Genomic DNA, 21,071 nt, shown 5'->3' with positions numbered 1-21,071 from the left:
TTGTCTCAAAACACTGCAATGAACACTGAGGAATCTAAAGTTTATAAAAGATGAAAGCCCATCCAATCCCTCTGGATAGTTTAGTGAGGAAATACAAGTTTATTCAACTCTCTTAAAAGGTAAATGGCTGAGTATTGGTCTGCCAAGATTGGTCAGTTTTGCCGTCACTAATTTTGCAACTCAGTGTACCCTTAGACTGAAGGAAACTTCTCTTAAAAATAACCAGATAGTTTTATGCTTTTTTGTTCTCAAGATTATTTCATTATGATTCTCTTTTGCTACTTTATTTATTTTGTAAAGTGTTTTGTGCTGGTTCATGCTGTTAATAGCATTACATATAGTAAAAAGCCCAACAGACAAAAGGTTCCTGTATATATTGTACACCACACATTCCAGCTACTGCCAACTAACGTCTCTCCGCTGAAACACTTTATCATGTTAGAAAACTTCTCGTCAAATGAATTCCCGAGGTTAATGTAGGGTGAAGTATGCCAAGAAGAATCCAACGTAATGACGGGTCTGTTTAATGTTCCACTCTGCAAAGCTCTCCTCTAACCTGTTCTATGAATCAAAAGATGACGTCAATGCAAACGAGCGAGGTGAGGGGTCTAGACGTTTAAACAATGAAAACGAAAAAAAAAGTCCGTGCAAGTACAGACGTGACGCGAACGCTTAAAGTGATGACTGACAACCGCTCGATAGATCAGGCAACGACTAGGCGTCTAGTGCATCTTGGGAACGACGGCAGGCTGGCTTGTTATGACAACAGGACAACCGCGTGGGAGCATGCGCATTGAAACGCCAGACGTCGAAATTGTTTGATTTAACGCTTAAGATTAATGTAGTTATTGCGTGTGAGGTAAGTGAGTAAAAACCTTGCGTAAATAAAGTAAACAATTGTTTGCGGATAATAACAGCACGTACGCGGTTATTTGTATAAAATATTAATCTTGCATGAAGTTCTGAGAACGTTTTCGAATAGATAGAACCAGACGAATGGCAGGTGTATAATACTGGTATTTTATTTCATATAATTTCATTGCCCGAGGGGGAAAATATGTGTGCCATTCCTGTGTCTGGTACATTTTACGTTGCCATGCATGACTTAAAGTTCAAATCCGTTAAATTATAGATGTTTTATTTGTGTAATTAATTTATATAGTAAGAAATTGTGCATTATCCCAAATTGACTTTCCTCTCTATAATATGTAATGAACGTTCGTGCTTTTTTTTCTATTTTTCATTTTATTTAACATTTGTGCCTAGTAGTGGCGTATTGTTTAAAAGCATGGATGGGGTGTTTTAAGAGTGTTGCAAGAGTTTTTTTCGGGGTTTAGAAAATGGACGAACGTTCACGTAAACCATTTTTAACTTTCACTCATATTTTTTTCGTTGACTTTTTGCATTGTGAAATACATTGCACTTCCTGCAGCTAGCCATTAAAACTAATAGCTTTACTGGGTCTCCTAAGCCCGGTTAATCCAAATCAGTTAGTTTTAGGGCACCTGATTTGGCACCGTCTACAGCAGTGGTACCCAAACGCGGTCCCGGGGACCCCCAGGGGGCTGCAAGTTTTTGTTCCAGCCGGCTTCTGGTTTTAATTAGTCAGTCAGTCAGTCGGTCATTCTCCAACCCGCTATATCCTAACACTTCCGCATGTTAAATGTCCCTAAATAATCCCTTTTAACTTCCTTGTGTTTCATTCTCGAGATTGTTGCAAAAGGTGTAGTTGAATTGCACAAGCAGAACATTAGGAAACAAATTATCTGTTTTGTTTAAAGGAATATAATTTTAGTGCATAATTTATCTATGTATATATAGTATGTTACATGCCTCTATATTATTATTGTAATGTTCTCTTTTCATCACCAAAGGTAAATTATTTTTTTCGTTGACTTTTTGCATTGTGAAATACATTGCGCATCCTGCAGCTAGCCATTAAAACTAATAGCATTACTGGACTTCCTAAACCTGGTTAATCCAAATCAGTTAGTTTTAGGGCAAGCCGGAACCAACATGCGCCCGATTTGGCAGTCTATAGCAGTGGTGCGTACCCAAACGCGGTCCCGGGGAACTCCAGGGATGCAAGTTTTTGTTCCAGCCGGCTTCTGGTTTTAATTGGACTCCAAGCCTAATTAGTCAGTCAGTCACCAACCTGCTATATCCTAACACAGGGTCACGGGGGGTCTGCTGGAGCCAATCGAGCTGTAATTTCCCAGCCCCTGTGTTTTGGGGTCCATGAAGAAATTACAAAAGTAAGTGTGTTAATACATGTTAATAAAAAAATTAAGCAGTTATATGTGGATTTTTAAAAACTTTTTATTTATGCTTATCCTGATTTCAATTTTGCCTTTTCCATTATTGACTAATTAGTGGGTCTGACGATGAAGCAGTTGCAGCCTTTTGTCATTTAGTGTTGTTCAACCAGGTGTCTACTTTGCTTGTTTTTAATTATCACTATTAGGATACAATAAAGGGAGCAGACTACACAGAATAAGTAGAAAAAAAGTTAAGCATTTAAAGCTAAAACAAAAAATAGAACTATTTTGTTAGTTTCTTATAATGTTAAAAAATAATACTTCTGTGCCTTTCTGAATGCAAGAAAAAAAAGAGCAGCTAACTGAATGAAATCAATTATTATCACTCTTTGTAAATCTGGTTGGAATAAAAACCTGAAGCTGGAGGGGAGCCCCGGGAACGAGTTTGGGAACCAGTGGTCAACAGCAACCAAAGCACACACCCATTGTCAAACCAACTTTGGGATGTTGGATAAATAAATACACCAGAATAGCTTCACTCTGTCATATGGGTGTATTCAAAGCCAATCACCTTTCTCCTGAAGAAAAGTATTTTTATGACGGCAGAGGTGGGGTGTGCTTGGAATTCACTTGTGCATATTAAAATTGCATGCATTTCTCAGAGACTACTATTATCTTGATTATTTTCATTTGTTTTATTTTCTTATAGGAGAGCTGGTATATTTCAGATTTAAATTAGACTATAATAAAAGTCAAATGCAACACAACACTGTCTTTTGGTTTGCTGTAAAAATGTGTCATTATTCTTATGTCTGTAGAATCTTGTACTGAGTATTAAATACAGAAAAATGCTATCATTGTCTTACAGGAGTTCTGTGCATGATCACCTTAAAACGACATGGCTAGCATTAATGAAATCCATCAGAAGAGTTCTTTGCCTTCAATTTTGGATACTTACTTACCTTTAAGTTATAAAGGACAGGTATGTTTTTTATCTTGGAGGAGCACCATCACTGCAAATGAGTTAGTTAGATTTTCTTAATATTTCACTTAAGGTTGATTTGTAACATGTCATTTTTCTGTTTTTTTTTTCTGAAAAAAAAAAACCTGGCAGACAATGTATGGTATTCAAATCTTGTTTTCTGAAGATTTATCTGTCACTTCCTTATGTTAAATGTCCCTAAATAATCCCTTTTAACTTCCTTGTGTTTCATTCTCTAGATTGTTGCGAAAGCTATAGTTGAATTGCACAATCAGAATATTAGGGAAACAAATTTTCTATTTTGTTTAAAGAGTATATAATTTTAGTGCATAATTTATCTATGTGTAGTATTTTACATCCCCCAGTATTATTATTGTAATGTTCCATTTTCATCACCAAAGGTAAATGATCTTATCAATTAATAATAATATATTTAAAAAAGACCAATGTGCAGAGTTGTGATCTGTGAATCAATTGATCATTTTTAATGGCGCCAAAGTGGGAATCTTTTGGGTTATGCTTTAATTATTATTTTGCTGGTACTTTTCTTAAAGCACAATTTATTTTCTGTTTAAAGTTAATCAGAGCTTATGTGACTTTATTTTTGATTCGTTTTGGCGGTTGTATCTTTTGATAAAGTAGAATCTGCAATAAAACCCATTAAGTAATAAGAGTATAAGAACATTCAGTCCAATATAGCTTGTTCATTCCTAATGACCCTTTTCAGTCACATTCTGCTGTGACTGCATTTTGGCATTTCCAATTTCCCTTTTAACTGTTGCTTTTATGTGATCATAAGCTTTATAGTAAGCACAGGAATTAGTTGTCCTGCACTGTATGTTTTCCTGTCTTGTAAAAATTTGCCACATGTGCTCAAATTTTGCTTTGCTAAAATTAAACTTATCAATGTTATTTTTTGTCTGTATGTTCTGCCAAAACACTGAAACTTACTATATTCTGATATCTAGATGTTAAGTTTTCAAATACCTCTACGCTCTGAATGTTCCCTTGATTATTAAAGAATATGAAATCTAGGTAGGTTTCTCCTCATTTTGGCAATTTAACATAGTGGGTCAACAAGTAATTATGGATTACATTTAGGAAGTTTGGTTTTCCCAGTTTATATTAATTTAATTAGCATCTGCCATAATTATAGCCTCCTTATCTAAGCATAATTTCTTGATTAATGGTTGTTGTTTGGAGAGGACAGGGGAAAAAGCAAACCTCAGCTGGATTAAGGGTTTCTTTTTAATGTTATTTGACTTTTTGATAGGTGGTGCACCTGGGGTAGCTATTCACACCCTGAAAAATACCAATGAAGGAAAAATATAACACAATTTCTTGCTTGACGCACTTTTAAAAATATTTCCATTTCATTGTCCAGTGCTGAGTTACAATTTGAAAACTGAAGAAAAATAATTAAAAACATTCAAATGAACACTTTTAAAGCAGTAAGAACCTGCAAATTTCATACATAGGGTTTAAAAAAATGTTTTGTGCAAAGAGTCAGACCCAGCTGGATGTAACTGAACTGTAACTGTTGTTTGCACCCAGATCATTATTAATAATGTTATCTATCTATCTATCTATCTATCTATCTATCTATCTATCTATCTATCTATCTATCTCATGTACAAAATGAAAAATGAATACAGTAAACAAAAAAATAATTGCATTAGCACTGTTTTAATTGTTCACTTAAATGAGACAATTTACACATTTAGTAATTTACTTTCATTTTTTAGTGTCAGAAATAAAGAGATGTATTGAAATCCTCTTTCCACACACTGTTTTCTTGAATACTGTATGATCTGACCATTATGAGTCAAGCTTGTCGATCAAAAAGCACACCAAATGATTAAGACGGTTGTCTTGGTTACAACTGGCAACACATTTCTTTTTCCCTTTTTTTGCTTTTCTCTTCTGAAGCAGAAGGACCAAACAAAAACTGCAACTGCGTGCGTTGCACTCAAAGAAGATGATAAATGTGCATCAGTGCAAGCGAGCAGAATGTTCTTTTGAATTTTAAACTTAACACCACCCGACATTGGTCTTTACATAAAAAAGTTGAAAAAATGCTTGTGTTTAAATGGTAGCCAAACTTTATAGAAGTAATTTATGTTTACTATGTACAATAGTTCACTGCAATCTTTAGAAGAGACAAGATAATTGCTGTTGGGCTGGCCCCTTTAAACATTGCATTACTGTGGCAACAGAAGTTTTAAAAACTTCTTTTTTGTATGAGCTATTGTACTGATAAACAAAGCTAGTACTTCCTTAATAGGCAAGATTCTTAAAAGAAGAATCTTGGCATTTGCCTGCCACTTTACCATTAGAAAGATGGACCTTTCTGAAATGAGATGCAGTGTCTGCCTAAATCACAGACAATTAATGTTTGATTTACTTACCGTATAGCACTATTTAATGTTTAAATTGTAACGTGTATTATGTGCTAATTCAACAGAGAGAAAGTAATCAATGTTTAATTTGGTTTCATTTCCCTATAGCTTGTGTTTTGTTTTTAGAAAGCTAAGCCTATTGCTAAATATGACTATTAATGAAAGTAAAAGTATTATTTGGAAACTATGTGAAAGACGCCCTGTATTTAACAGGCCTTTCTTACAACACTGATGGTTAAATAATTACAATTAATAAAATGTATGTTGTCAAATTCATTGTCCTTTGCTAAATATCAAGCAGCTGTAAGGTTTTAAGGTCTCAATTGAATTAACCATGAGTTTTCCAGGTTGTAAAAAACAGACGTAGCGACTGTAATACTAATAATAATGGGAAATAATTACAAAGTAAAAAACATTGTACAGATACTGAATTGTGATACTATAATGTGTTTAAATAAAGTGACTGTTATTAATGCTGCCACTAAATATACAAATTCAACAAATATAACACATTAACTAAAATGTAGAGGATGATATTAAAATATGTTTTACCTTCAAGTCTTCTGTGCACCCTGTTTTGTTCTATCAGATGTTTGTTCATTCTGTAAAAATGTTATTTGTCATTGGATGTGTTTGTTTAAGAACTTTACAAAGTAATTTTGAGAAAAATTAAAAAAAAAGATCCTGAAGAAACTTAACATACAGTTTAATCTTAGTTCTAGGAAACTTCAAATGTGATGTCATATTTACCTATAATAGAATGTTTTTCCCCACTAAAACAGTCTTAACTTAGTGGTTTATGATTCCATGAAAATTATACAGATAGCTAGTCAATCTTCTGTCATACAGACAATGTCACACACTTGAATTCTCAATATTTTCTGAGGATTACAGTGTTTGTCTGCTAGTTGTAATAAAATTCATTTTTGAAAAGTATGCATTTTTTTATAGCTTACTTCAAATATTCATAATGGTAATGGCACTTGTAAGTTAAAGGAAATAAATTTGAGCCTGAAAGAAAGTATGCTGTTAAATTATTTAAAAAGATTCAAAATGTTGAAGCCACATTTAACAGCATGAGAACATATTGTAAATGGTTTGACAAGAACAGACTAGTCAGCCAACACAGCTTGTCATTTGGTATATAAATTAAAGGTTTCTCACTTTTATTCTGATTCTGTAAAAGGAAAGAAAGCTTCCACTGCTAAGTAGATGTGTCATAGGTGAGCACTGTTGAACTATTCATTGGGGAAAATAGGCCCAGAAAAGGGAAGGCATGTTTAAGTTTATAGAGGGCCTTTCCACAGGCTGATAACCAAATGTGATAAACGAATCTTGTGTCAAGGACCTCATGTATTATGCTGGTGTGCAATATGTCACAGGATAATGTATAATCCCAAAAATGACAACTTTTGTTCATGTCTACATGTCTTGCTGTGACACTTGAAATTTGGCTTAGGTGCATTCCATTCTATTGAACATCATTGTGATGTTTTTACAGCTTTTTTGGAGTTCACATGTGGACAATGTAATAGATTGCACATAATTAAGAAATTCACACATTTGTCTGCAGAAGATCCCACAGTTGGCAATGTGCATGATCACAAAAACCAAGTCATAAGGTCAAAGGAATTGCCTGCAGATTTTAGAGGAAGGCTACAAAATTTTCTGCAGCATTGAACGTTCCCAAGAGCACAGATGCCGCCATAACTTTTGAATTGAATACGTTTGAAAAAAAACACAAGTCTTTCATGTCTCACGTCGGTTGCACAATAAAACTGAGTAATCTTGGGAGAAGGACCATGGTAAAAGAGGCTGAGCTTCAAATAACCTGTGTGGAGATGGCAGAAACCTCCAGAAGGACAACCACCACTACAAAATTTTATGGCAGAGTGGCCAAATGACAAATTAAAGTGTGCTTGTAGTTTCCAAAAACCACCTTGAAAACTGTGAGAAACATGTTTCTCTGGTCTCGTGAAACCATGATTAAACTGTTTGGCCTCAGTTCCTGTAGGAGACCAGACACTACTTATCTATCATCTGCACAATAAAACTCCAACAGTGAAGCATGATGGTGAGAGCATCAAGATGTGAGACTGCTTTTTAGCGCCAAGGACTGGAAGACTAGACAGGGTTTAGGGAGAGCTGAATGGAGCAAAGTACAGAGATATCCTTAATGAAAACCTGCTCAGAACAGTCTGGATCTCAGACTGTGCAACGACAACATAGGAGTGGCATTAGGACAACTCTGGGAATGTTCTGAATGGCCCAGACAGAGCCCAGACTTTAACCAAATTGAACATCTCTGGAGAGACCTAAAATAGCTGTCTGCTGAAGGTCTCCAACTATCTTGACAGAGCTTGAGAAGATCTGCACAGATGAATGACAGAAAATCCCCAAATCTAGGTGTGCAGATCTTTACCTTGCCAATCTCAAGGAGGCTTCAGGCTGTAATCACTGGCAAAAGTCCCTCAACACAGATTAAGTGAAGGGTCTCAGTGCATCTGTCAGTGTGAGTTTTATTTTTAGTAAATGTGCAGAAATTCCTAAAATCCTATTTTAACTTTGTTATTCTGGGATATTAGTGTAAGGCTGCAACATAACAAAAATTTGTAAAAAGTGAAGGGGTTGAAGGCACATTATGTCACCCAAAATTTACAACACAGGAGAGAAGTTTAATTGGATTGTGAATGATTGCTGTCAATGTGTCTTGTAAATTTGATCAGTAGTTGACATGGGGTTAATACATGCTGTTGAATTCCCATGAAGAATGCCAGGTAATTCCACAATTGCCACATATTAGGTGAGAATGTGCTGTCTGCAGTTTCAGTAGATGCACTGAGACTTACTGTTACATGGACAAATACACCCAGTGCTCAGTGGCTTCTGCAGCACTTGAATTGCACTTGGTGCACTTGAAGAGGTCATTTGTGTTTGAAGTGCCTGATGTGCCTGCTGAGAGGCAGATTGCACTAGAGAGATAATATTCATTACTTTTGTAAGAGTCAAATTATAATCTTCTTGGAAAAGCATTTTATGTTCAAGGGAGAACACAGAGAGAACAAAATGTACAAGACTATGCTGTGTCTTTTAAAGTTGGGACATGCTGTCTTAAACGTGCTCGTGTGCTGCAATTGTTGAAATAAAATCTTTTTGAAGGATGTTTTTTCTTGGTCAATGTCTATACGGGAATTTAATAGTTGATTCATAGATGTCATCTCAGCTAACAGTTTGAAAAATGTGAAACCACACATGAATAAAGATAAGTAGTTGAAATGCTACAATTTTGTATTTGGAATCTTTTAATTAAAGTTGTTTATGTAGATGCTAGTCCATTTGTGGCAGATTATTTAGCTAACAATAGTCATCCATGAAATTACACATGAAGTAGTGCTGGTCCATATAGCTTTTCTATTGGTCGGTTAATGTTTTAAAATACATTTCTATTTTTAAATACCAAAAATACTTAACACTAAAATGTGTGTTACTCCATCAATTCTGTCAATGTTTTTGTCATATCTTTCACCTTGTGTCTTTTATTAATCCCAGGAAGTTTACATGTAATTATTCATACTTTATTCTGCAGTTCTCTGCATGTCAGAACATGTTTGCCATATTTTTGTGACTTAAATAATAATTGAGTTATTTCTTTTTGTCATTGCAATTTTTTTTAAATTAAAGATGATACTGTGCAGTGTTTTAATGGGACCTTGGAAGAAGACTGAAAGCATGCACTGAACTGAGCCAATTATTGTGCCATGCACAGTACCACCACTAGCATACTGGGCCTACATTCCTCTTTTTAATATTTAACTACTTAGTCCACTCACAATCATTTTGTTATACTGTACTTAATTTTTGCCATAGTGCTGGAGTGAGCTGATGCATTATGTTTAATTGTCGTGTTTGTTAAGATGGGCAAATGCTTAAATTGTAATCATTTCAGTTTTTGCAAAGTGTTGCTATGTTCAAATATGCTTACTTCCTGATATTTGTCCTTCCTGAGCTGCCTTACAGTGGGGTGTTCCCAGTATAAGTATTGTATCTGCCACAAATACTGCAGCGAACTTCATCCCTCTTGTTTAAGCCTATGGTAGCATAGCCAGTAAGTTTATATATGTAAAACTTTACCATTCTGTACTGCTGCTTATAGTTTTAAAGCTGTTACGAAACTATTTTATTATTTGTGTGCTGAATATTATGTTTTTCTTTACTTGTAGTTTCACACCTGCTCTTTGTTAATAAACTGGAGATTTGTACACCTTGTGTCAAGCCAGTCTCCAAGTCATTATATTGATAAAGGGAGGAGTTTAGCTGCCTAAATATCTGTTACATTGTAATAGTGAGATCAGAACATTAATCAATAGGAAAACCACCACAGAACCAGAAATGTGACACAGATGGAACATTTAGTTCTATATTAAATTACATTAATCTATGCCAGGGGTGTCAAACTCCGGGCCTGGAGGGCCGCAGTGACTGCAGGTTTTCATTCTGACACTTTTCCTAATCAATGACCAGTTTTCACTGCTAATTAACTTCTTTTCCCTTCATTTTAATAGCCGTGATTTTAAGGATTCAGTCCCCTGAATTGATTCCTTTCTTCATTAAATGGCAGCTGAAATAAAATAAAATGTGAAATGAGCCAACAGATGACCAGCTAAAACAATTTCACTCCAATCACTTTCTTACTGAGAAGCCTATTCTTGCTGTTAATTAAACCAGTTATTTAATTCAATGGCTTGTTGCTATTCTCATTCTGCCACAGCAGACATTTCCAAAACTGTTGATTTTTTCAGTTTTTTCTAAGAACATCGTCAAGATATTTTGGTGACCTGAGCAATCAACCTTACCAAGACCGTCACCTTTCTTTATTATTAGATAATGTGTGAAGGGTGCAGGTGAGGTGATCATGTGGTGGCTCGTTTTGTGTCTCATTATTGTTTGGCTGCTAATTAAAGAAAAGAGACAACTAAGGGGTCTGTGCCAAATTAATTAAAACTGGGGGAAAAGAAGTTAATTAGCAGCGAAAACTGGTCACTAATGAAGAAGATGGTCAGAATGAAAACCTGCAGCCACTGCGGCCCTTCAGGACTGGAGTTCGACACCCGTTATCTATGCAAAGAGTGGATGACACTGCAGTTGTGACCCGCTGGGCTGGCTACTTTGAGCAGTTGTTCAAAGCTGATCCTCCGGCATAGACGTTGGATATCTCTGGGTCCACGGTTCTTGAGGCTGATCGTCCATTTAGCTGTGAACCGCCCAATCTCACTGAGATTGCACAGGTGGTGAACTAACTGAGGGGAGGATAGGCTGCAGGGATCTGTGGTATCTGGGGTGAACTTCTCCAGGCTGGTGGTAAGGCTGTTCTCTTTGCTTCCATTTGGGAGACTGGCATCATCCAAACTAACTGGAAAATGGGACTTGTCGTCCCTATCTGGAAAGGGTAGGGTGATTGCCTGGATTGCAGCAACTACAGGGGGATAACACTGCTCTCAGTGCTGGTTAAGTTCCTTGTTAGGGTCCTCCTGAATAGGATCCTTGATCACTTGCTCACTTACCAGCGACCGGAACAGTCTGGTTTTACACCTAAGAAGTCTACCATTGACCACATCCTGGCACTGAGGGTTCTCATGGAGCGCAAACGCGAATATCGGCAGAGTTTCTTTGCAGCCTTTGTCGATTTTTGCAAAGTGTTCGACTCAGTTGATTGAGCTGCCCTGTGGGACATCCTGAGGATTCGCAGGATTCCCTCGAGGTTGCTGGATATCATGGCTGGCCTGTACACTGGTACTGGGAGTGCTGTGCAGAATGGAGGAAGAACCTCCGCGTTTTTCCCAGTTGATTCTGGGGTTCATCAGGTGTGTGTTCTGCTCCTACTCTGTTCAATGCTTGTATGGACTGGGTGTTGGGCAAGGTCATGGGGTCCAGCGGCTGTGGGGCATCTGTTGGTGAAGAAAAGTTCATGGATCTTGACTTTGCTAACGATGCTGTGATCTTCGCATAGTCAATGGAGGCTCTGATCGGGGCGCTTGAAAGACTGAGCGAGGAGTCTGAGTGTCTGGGCTTGTGAGTGTCCTGGATAAAAACCAAGATTTAGGCCTATAATGACCTCTTGGGCAAAGCCATCAGCAGTGTGTCTGTTTGCAGAGAGAGTGTTGACCTTGTTGAGAGGTTTACTTACCTTTGCAGTGACATTCATGTCTCTGGTGACTCTTCCTATGAAGTCAGTAGATGGTTTGGGAGAGCATGGGGGGTCATGAGGTCACTGGAAAGGGGTGTGTGGCACTCCCGATATCTATGCAAAATGACGAAGGTCCAAGTCTTTAGAGTCCTGGTGCTTCCTGTCTTGCTATATGGTTGTAAGACGTTGACGCTATCCAGTGACCTGAGATGAAGACTGGATTCCTTTGGTACTGTGTCTCTCCGGAAAATCATTCGGTACCGTTGGTTTGAGTTTGTGTTGAATGAGCGGTTGCTCATGGAGTCCCAAATGAGGCACATCACCTGCATTGTGAGGGAGCGTCAGTTACGGCACTATGGCCATGTGGCGTGTTTCCCCGAGGGTGATCCGACTTGTAAGATCTTCATTGTTGGGGACCCGAGTGGCTGGACCAGGCCAAGGGGTCGCTCACGTAACACCTGGCTGAGACAGATGGAGGGTCATTTCCGGAGGGTGGAACTGGACCGTGTGGCTGCCTGGGGGGTTGCAAACCAGGATCCCGAGTTGTTTCATTGTGTAGTGGGTGCGACAATGCACTGTACCAGTGCATGTTCCCCAACTTGACTTGACTTGAATTGAACACACGAGAGGCTTCATCAGATGAGTCTAAACAATGTCCATCATATTGTTCCTTTCTCGCAAAGACCCACTCAGGAGAAACAATATACACTATAGCATTTGCTTTAGATTGCAGTAGTTTTGGTAAATATTAACCCAGATATATTTGGAAAATTCTATTAGCTATTTATATGTGTGATTTTAAGTATTTAAATGCTGGAAATCAGTTCTGTTGTCCTAGAGATAAGTTATTCAGAATCAATCTTAGATTACTGTAGCACTATAAATGTTCACATAATATCACTCTTCTTAGGGCATGGATAATGCAAATGTTTTGTTTAATAGTTAAGGTACATACTCCTATATTAAAACCATTTTTTCAATAATAGAAGAATAACAAGACAAGAACTATATAAAGATATGCTTTATTCATTGTCTTTACTGCTGTCTGCAGGTCCACATTATAATGAATCAAATGAGGTCACTGTTTAAAGATGTTTCTTTCAAAAATGAAGAAAAAAAACATTTTTGTTGTCTGTATTTTGCCTGTCTTCTTATTTAATTTAAAATATTTTTAAAATATGTACATTATAAATATTTTTAGGTTAAAATGAATGTATTATGTAATACCTTGTTCTTGTTGATAAGGACATTTAAATTCAATTAATTTTCATAGTGCTCTTTACATTTACAATCTGAATGCTATGCCGTCACACCTTTTTATTACATTATATTTGTATCATACAGTAATCATTCCAGATTGGCAGTGTAGTTAGTGGGCTCACAATCCCCACCACTTTGTCTGTATGGTATTTACACATAATCATTCTTGTAGATTTTCACTTAGTTTTACATTTTTCTAAGACACACCCAAGATATTTTTATTAGTTAAACTAATATCTCAAAACTGACCCAGTATGGATGATTAGATTATGGATAGTATGTAAGTATTTCTTGTGTTCAACTGTTATCCATCCAATTTCCTGCTTGCACTTGTTGCTGCTACAGTAGGCTCTGGCTCTCTGTTACTATGTTTATAGTGATGTCATGTGGCATTGAAATGTACATACATACTCTCACTTTACAATATTACAATTAACAGTGAGCTGTGATTACACAAAAGACATATTGTCTCCTCTCTACATAGAATTAATAAGTTGATCATACATATAGGAAGCAAAGACCAAATATTGAAGAGTTCTTCTGTTAAATTGTTTTAGGAGATATTATACTGCCCTTTTTCATTTGATTTATGTGAATTAAGCCCTAGATACTTCTGACAGATGTTATTATAACAGAGATGTAATTACTTATGAAAATTACTGGCAGGGGTATCCAGCACTGCCCAGGGTGGCATAAAGTGCAGGTGCAGTCACTAAATGAATTCTCTAGGAGAAAAGATTGTGGCTCCAAGCTAACATTTCACTGACCAAGCTAACATTTCACTGACTAAACTCATAATAGGGAGCAACTTTGTGTAACTGTGCAAAGCTCCAAAAATCATCCTAGGGGCATTTCTCTAATAAAGCACAAGTGCAGTCATTAAAAAAGTTCCCCAGAGCAAAACGTTTAGAACAAAAATGTGACCTATTGTCTTTCCCTGTACAAGTGTGGAATGTTTGGGAAATTTGGCAAAGGTAAGTTTAGCACTGTGAATTTAAATCCTGGGCAAATATACATATATTTAACTTTATGTATTGGAAGAACAATATATGGTAAGAAATATTCTGGTCTTTAAGTAATTTTGTCTTATTTAATCAGTTTTATTGGAAAATATTGGTCATTTCAGTGTGAAAAGTATGTATATAGGTAGGGTGATCTTACAAGCATATGCAATATACTTTTAGTTTATCTAATGTTTGGCGTACATAAACTGCAAAAAAATGTTATTTTCTATGCACCAATAATTAAGAATTTTGTGATGTTAGGTTTAAAACCTAACATAGAATTCTTAACTATTGAATGGATGCAGTATTGCCTCTTGGCTGACAGAAAGACATTGGCCGTGAAACAATTGGCCTGTTTATTAGTATATCAACGAGGTATCTCTTTTGTACATTTCTTTTCACTATTTCAATTTATGGTTGATGTTAAAATTATTTTAGTTAACTAACTCTAGCTTTCTTTTAATCCTGTCATGAATAAGTGATTTAATAAAATGGATGCTTACTGGAATGGGGTTTTCTTGCAGAATTAAACATTCATTACCGGCCTTAGCTTTTATCTGGGATTTTTCAAGTTTAAATTTAAATTTCTGTAATATTTGTAACCTACTCCAATCTACTTCATCCATATCGGTTATATATTTTTTGGTGTTTCGAAGGCTGAAGACAGTGAAATAGTACAGTTTGTTTAGAAGTGTGTGCACTTAACCTTTCAGTAAAAGAAGTAAAATATTAAAAAATTGTCTCCCCACTCTGAAAACAAATCTGGGGCAGAGCCACCCTATCTTTCCTAAGTTGCCAGATGGTCTGAAGCTATCCAAAAATAATTCTCCATGGTTTCACCAAGCTCTACCCACACACAGGCCTTCATCGTGGCCACCATCTCAGTAGGATACATTTTTTGGCTTGTAGATGCATGTCAGTTAAACCTGGAGGCACTCTGGCTAAAATTATGAAAACTTATTTATTTAACTCGACAACATCCATTAACATCAAAGTCAACTACAGTGTCCTAGAGTTCCTACAACGACAGGTATAATAAATCTTTTGGGCACATCTCCTTATGACTGAAACACATACTTACATCTTGAACAGGGTCCACTCAGACTTATTGTCTTGAGATGAATTAGATGTTGTTCAGTCTCAGGCACCTCACAACCTCATGTTGATCTTTTATTAGTGCAACACCTTTCTTCCTTTTTTGTTTAGAACATCAGAAGTGATGACTACAAAGCTGTTTTTTTATCTTTTGCCCCATGTACACTTACTGTCAACCACTCCAAGTTTTGTAATCTTGGTGTGGTTGTGGGCACTTAAGTGCCTCAATAATCCTTAGAGCTCTGATGTCTGGAGGTGAGTGAATTTTTGTGCTACTGTTATATTTACCCAAAACAGATTCCTCACCCAGGATCAAACAACAATCCGTATTTGACTCTAATGAATGTCCTAATTAAACTGAAGAGAATTTCACCTGGAACAAGAATATCAGAACCCACTTCTGGAGTAAACCTTGGGAATGGAATTTGCTTGTGGCTAGATGGCCCACATACTGTAACACAGCTCAAAGAAGGTTTGTGGAGTTGGCATGTGGGCCCACCGCCTACAAGGCAAAGTATGATAATCAGTTGCGGTACAAATTGGGTATCAAAAAAGCATGTGTTGGATTCAAGCATACTAGACTTTGGCAGTGGAAACTAGCAATTGTACAATACAATGTAGCATTCTCAGATGGTTATAGAGCCAGAAATTGTGCATTAGTTTGAAAAGCGATAGATAGATAGATAGATAGATAGACAGATAGATGTTTAGCTGGACTCAATTCTGCTGTTAGTATTGGCTCTTGACCCAGTCTTTTGTCTCTCCTTCTTCAGAGTTTCCTCATACAAGATGCTGTGGGAAGGTGTTTACATTCTCGCAAGCGCTTGTCTGTGTGCCATAGACTCGGGAGCTTTTTCCAGGAGATGAGAGAATTCCTCAGTTGGACTTTGAGCTGCGGAAAGGGGTTATTTGTTGTGTGCTTGTATGTACTGAACAATTATAGAGTATTCTATATTTTTAGAGATGTTATGTTTGGGGCTGAAAAGGATACTGTCTAGAGACTTGTGTCATACAGGGGGCATTTCAGTGCGCATAACTGAAATAGGTAAAGCAGTCTGTTTGGGATGAACAGCCTACTGGAGCAGAACACAAGTGGGAAATTGTTGCAAAAACCATGTTTAAATACAAAGTTTGAATACAAGGTTGTTAATAAGTATAACTGGTGTAAGAGTTTTATGGCCCAATGCCAATGATCAATATTGTGGCCATGTCACCTGATCTGAAGCTGTATGTTTTGGACATTTTTGTAAAGAGAGGTGCTAAGTTGTCAACTGGTAAACTGATAAACATTTGGTAGTGAGCTAGCACAGATAGATGGAGCACTTGCTAGACAGACCTGCACACGAGTAAGGTCAGGAGCATAGAAACTTCATAAATAGTCGAACTGATAGCAAAGTAAAAACTGAATCTAAAGAGAAATTGTTTTCTGTATCATAAATACACAGTATAATGGAATGCAGCACCTATAAGGTTAACCATCCATTTTCTTTATCCACTAAATCCCAGACTATTTTGCTGTGGTTAGTAACCTTATTCTGAAAGTAGTAGAAATTTGGAAAAAATCACCTTAAAGGGAATTCAAGTATGATGCCTTAATCAACTTTTATGAAATCTATGCTACATACTTAACAAAGATGCTTAAGCTGCACATACTACTTACAAATAGTTTTCTGTAGTAAAAGACATTAGAAATCCAGTGGCTTGCATCAACGATTTCATTGCCCACAACATTCAGCAATTATCCTAACTTCCCCCAGGGGGACCAATATCGTCCCACACTCCCTCTTATCACCACTATAAATCTTATTTTAATTGTCTGGTTACACTTCTCTGTCTTCCCTCCACTCACTGAACTGTCGTCTTCCTCCACCTCTGAACTCAATAAGGTCTGACAGGTAGATGACATTTATACCTTGCCACATTCCAGAGCTCACCTCCAGGTCAGTGCTATAGTAGTCACCTCTGTAGTCACCATGTAATAGTTTGTTCTTGCCTGGTTGTCTAGGCATCAAGCCAGTCCCCTCCTTCATAAGCAGTTTTCATTTTCTGGCTGGAATCCAGTACATACCACCACTGATTTTTGCTTAAACTCAAAAGAAGAAAAAAACAAGACTGTCTCCATATAAGTGTAACTCCTCTGATCTAAAGCCCTATCTATTGCTATGCTTAGGGAATCAATAGTACGCAATATGCCCAAAAGTATGTGGATACCCCACCAAATTACTGAACTCAGGAGTTTCAACAACACCCATTTTTAACAGGTGCATAAAATCAAGCATATAGCCATTCAGTCTCCACTGGTAGTAGAATGGGTTATACTGAAGAGTTCAGTGACTTTAAACCTGGACCTATCATAGGATGCCACCTTTGCTACAAGTCAGTATGTGAAATTTCTCTGTTGCTAGAAATGCCGTGATCAATTGAACAATTGCTATTATTGTGAAGTGGAAGCATGAAGGAGAAACAAGAGCTCATCCATGAAGTGGTAGATCACACAAATTCACAGTGCAGGGCCACCAGGTACTGAAGTGCATAACAAGTAAAAATCACTTGTCTTCTGTGGAATCACTCATAATAAAGTTCAGAATAAAATTCACTCATAATAAAGTTTCTGGAAGCAGCATCCACACAAGGACAGTGTGTTAAGAGCTTCATGAATTTTTTTCCATGTGGCTGAGCAGCTGCATACCAGCCTAAGATCACTATGTACAATGATCACTAGATCACTATGTACAATGCCAAGCATCGGCTGGACTGCTATAAAACATACCATCATTGGAGTGTAGAGCAGTAGAAATGTTATCTGGTGTGATGAATCATGCTTCAATAACTGTGATGGTGGAATCTAGGTTTGATGGATGCTTGGAGAATGCTTTCTTCTTGTCTGCATATGTGCCTACTGTAAAGTTTGATGCAGGTGAGATAATGGCCTGGGGTTATTTTTCAGGGTTTGGGCTAGTCCTTTTCTGGTTCCAGTGAAGCTAAAGCACACAAAGACATTTTAGACAATTATGCGCTTTGAACTTTGTAACAGCAGTTTGGGGAAGGTCTGCTTCTGTTCCAGCTAGACTGTGCCCCGGTCCACAATGCCAGGTGCATACAAGACATGGTTTGGCCAGTTTGGCATGGAAGAACATGAGTGGCCTGCATAGAGTCTTGAACTCAACTCTACTAAACATCTTTGGGATGAATTGGTATGCCGAAGTGAGTCAGGTCTTTTCGTCCAACATCAGTCCCTGATCTTTGAAGTGTTCTTTTGGCTAGTAATTGACACATATTTTCATACACACTCTCCAGAATCTTGTGGAAAGCCTTCAGAGAAGAGTGGAGGCTGTTGTTACCCCAAAAGAGAGACCCAACTCCATATTAATGCACAATGTTTTGCAATGGCATGTTCAACAAGTTCAATAAGCTCATATACTGTAGCTGTGATTGTCAGGTGTCCACAAATGTTTGACCATGCACTGAATTTTACACATCAGAGCTACTACCCCCTAGAGAACTGGTGGTGGAAATTTTTCTTTTGTTTTTTGGCCTTATCTTACCTACAACCTTTGTTTAGCTATCTGTAATACTGGAGTCTACCTCACCAACCTCTTCCAACTAGCCTCATTTTTGTTTAGTGCTGATAAAGAGTAAACTTTGCAAAAAAATAAAAGTTTCTTCTTTGAATGATGATCCTAAAATGGGAGTAATGCTAAAGTTAATCAGTTTCTGTTTTGCTAGGGAAACCTAAATCTCTTTATGAGTAGAAATTAAACCTGAAGGATAACATCAAAGCTTTTAAAATATGTGAAGAATGTGTGCAAGTGTCTCATTTTGGTTTGTAACCAACTGTGTATGAATGAGATCAGTTGTGTTAACTTTAGGGGTAGCAGCAGGAGTACAGATGGAGTTGTGACTAATGCACGTACACATGCATGCAAAACTGCTACTATATATAATATATGAATTACTTTTTTAATGATTTTCCATAATTAGGTTTTTGTAGTTACTGCAGGTAGAGATAAAGTGTACCTTTCTTGGGAGACAAGCAACAGTAGTGGAGGGTAATGCAGTATATGTTGGAATTAAAAGAATAGTTTGTGCAAAGGTCAAACTTGTAAAATCATTTTTGACTGAAAGGATAAATATTTGTATGTGAGAGAGAATAGTCTGCATATTTGTCCCTGTTATTTCATTTTAAATTAATTTCTACAAAAGCCTTGGAGGATATACTCTGTAAGCTTTTTTACTTTAATCAGTCAGTAACATTCACCAATATAAGATGCTTTTCTGGAGCAAATAAAGCTGAAATAAAGAATTAGATATACAACTTGAGACATGCAGTTAAAAACAGCATTGCTGCTCCATGGCTCTGGAATGCCCTACCAAAGAACTTCAGAACACAGCAGATTGTGGGCTGTTTTAAAAAACAGTTTAAATACTTTTCTGTTTAGGAAAGCATATTAACAAAATTGCCTCTAGTTATTGTTTTATCTTTGTTTTTATCTTGTTGTGTCTTTGTTTACATTTTTTTTTATGTAGCACAGGTTTACTACAAATGTAAAGTGCCTTATAAATAAAATGAATTATTATTATTATTATTATTATCAAATACAAAAAACATTCCCCTTTCCACATCTGTCACCAATTTGGGTGTTAAAATGGACCCTCAACTCACCTTTGACACCCACATCAAACACCTCTGTAAGTCTTCTTTCTACCACCTCAAGAATATCGCTAAACTCCGACCAACTCTCACCCTGGAAGATGCAGAGAAGCTTGTCCATGCCTTTATCTCCTCCAGGCTGAATTACTGTAATGCGCTCCTCATCGGGATTCCTGGCAAGAGTATTCAGAGACTCCAGTATATTCAGAATTGCACTGCCAGGATCCTGATGAGGGTGCGAAAGCATGACCATATCACCCCAATCCTGAAAACCCTTCACTGGCTCCCTGTCCCACTCAGAATTGAGTACTAGGTTGTTCTCCTCACCCATCAGTGCATCTATGGACATGCCCCCCTTTACTTACAGGAACTCCTTACCCCTCATACATCCTCACGCACTCTCCGGTCTGTACACACTAACACTCTCCAAGTCCCTAGAACCAAGCTTCGTAGTATGGGTGATAGGGCTTTTTCATCTGTGGCACCGAGAATGTGGAACGCCCTCCCTGACTACCTGAGAGCCCCACAGTCAACTGATGTTTTTAAACGGAAGATAAAAACTCATCTTTTAAGATATTTTGTTAAAGTATAAATAGATTTCCTTGTTTTATTATTTTTATTTTTAATCTGTAGCACTTTGAGATTTCTAAAATATGAAGTGCAATATAAATAAAATTTATTATTAGGGTCACGGGGTCTGCTGGAGCCAATCCCAGCCAACACAGGGAGCAAGGCAGGAATCAATCCCAGGCAGGGCACTAACCCACTGCAGTACACACACACTGGCACACCCACAGACCAAGCACACACTAGGGACAATTTAGAATCGCCAGTCCACCTAACCTGCATGTCTTTGGACTGTGGGAGGAAACCAGAGCACCCAGAGGAAACCCACGCAGACACGGGGAGACCATGCAAACTCCACGGAGGGAGGAACCGGGAAGCGAAACCAGGGTCTCCTTACTGTGAGGCAGCAGCGCTACCACTGCATCACCGTGCCACCCCCAGCAAAAGGAGTTCATTATATATATTTTTTTCAGCATAGTATAATAATGTACAATAATGAAAAGGAGCATGTCACATTTTACAGTGACAGCGACATGCTTCTGCTTCAGATGCCTTTTACAAGCCTTATGTAATTAGCATATGTTTGATGAATGTAATAACTATGTCAAAGTAACTGTCCTGTGTTTCCCCACCTCAAATGATTGTGACAGGTGATTTTTCACTAAATTACA

General features: G+C 37.3%; 1 protein-coding gene across 5 annotated transcripts in view; it reads left to right on the top strand.

The window, feature by feature from the left end:
* Positions 1–758: 758 nt before the first annotated feature.
* The window catches only part of si:ch211-130h14.4, a 69,051-nt gene continuing 48,738 nt past the window's right edge, over positions 759–21,071 (top strand). For 2 of the 5 annotated variants that reach the window (XR_005630865.1, XM_039738360.1), the window contains exons 1-2: positions 760–859; positions 3,127–3,240. Coding sequence is in view for 4 of the 5 variants with exons in the window: in XM_039738360.1 (XP_039594294.1) it covers positions 3,157–3,240 (84 nt within the window). In the remaining variant the exon portion in view is untranslated. Of the gene's footprint in view, positions 860–2,174; positions 2,256–3,126; positions 3,241–21,071 lie in introns of all 5 variants that reach the window. The other 3 variants (XM_039738358.1, XM_039738359.1, XM_039738356.1) reach the window with 3 other exon arrangements.

This window comes from Polypterus senegalus, chromosome 16 (genome assembly GCF_016835505.1).
Source record: "Polypterus senegalus isolate Bchr_013 chromosome 16, ASM1683550v1, whole genome shotgun sequence".
NCBI lineage: Eukaryota > Metazoa > Chordata > Cladistia > Polypteriformes > Polypteridae > Polypterus > Polypterus senegalus.
The sequence above is the reverse complement of the archived record's forward strand: the minus strand, read 5'-3'. Positions and strand labels throughout refer to the sequence as shown.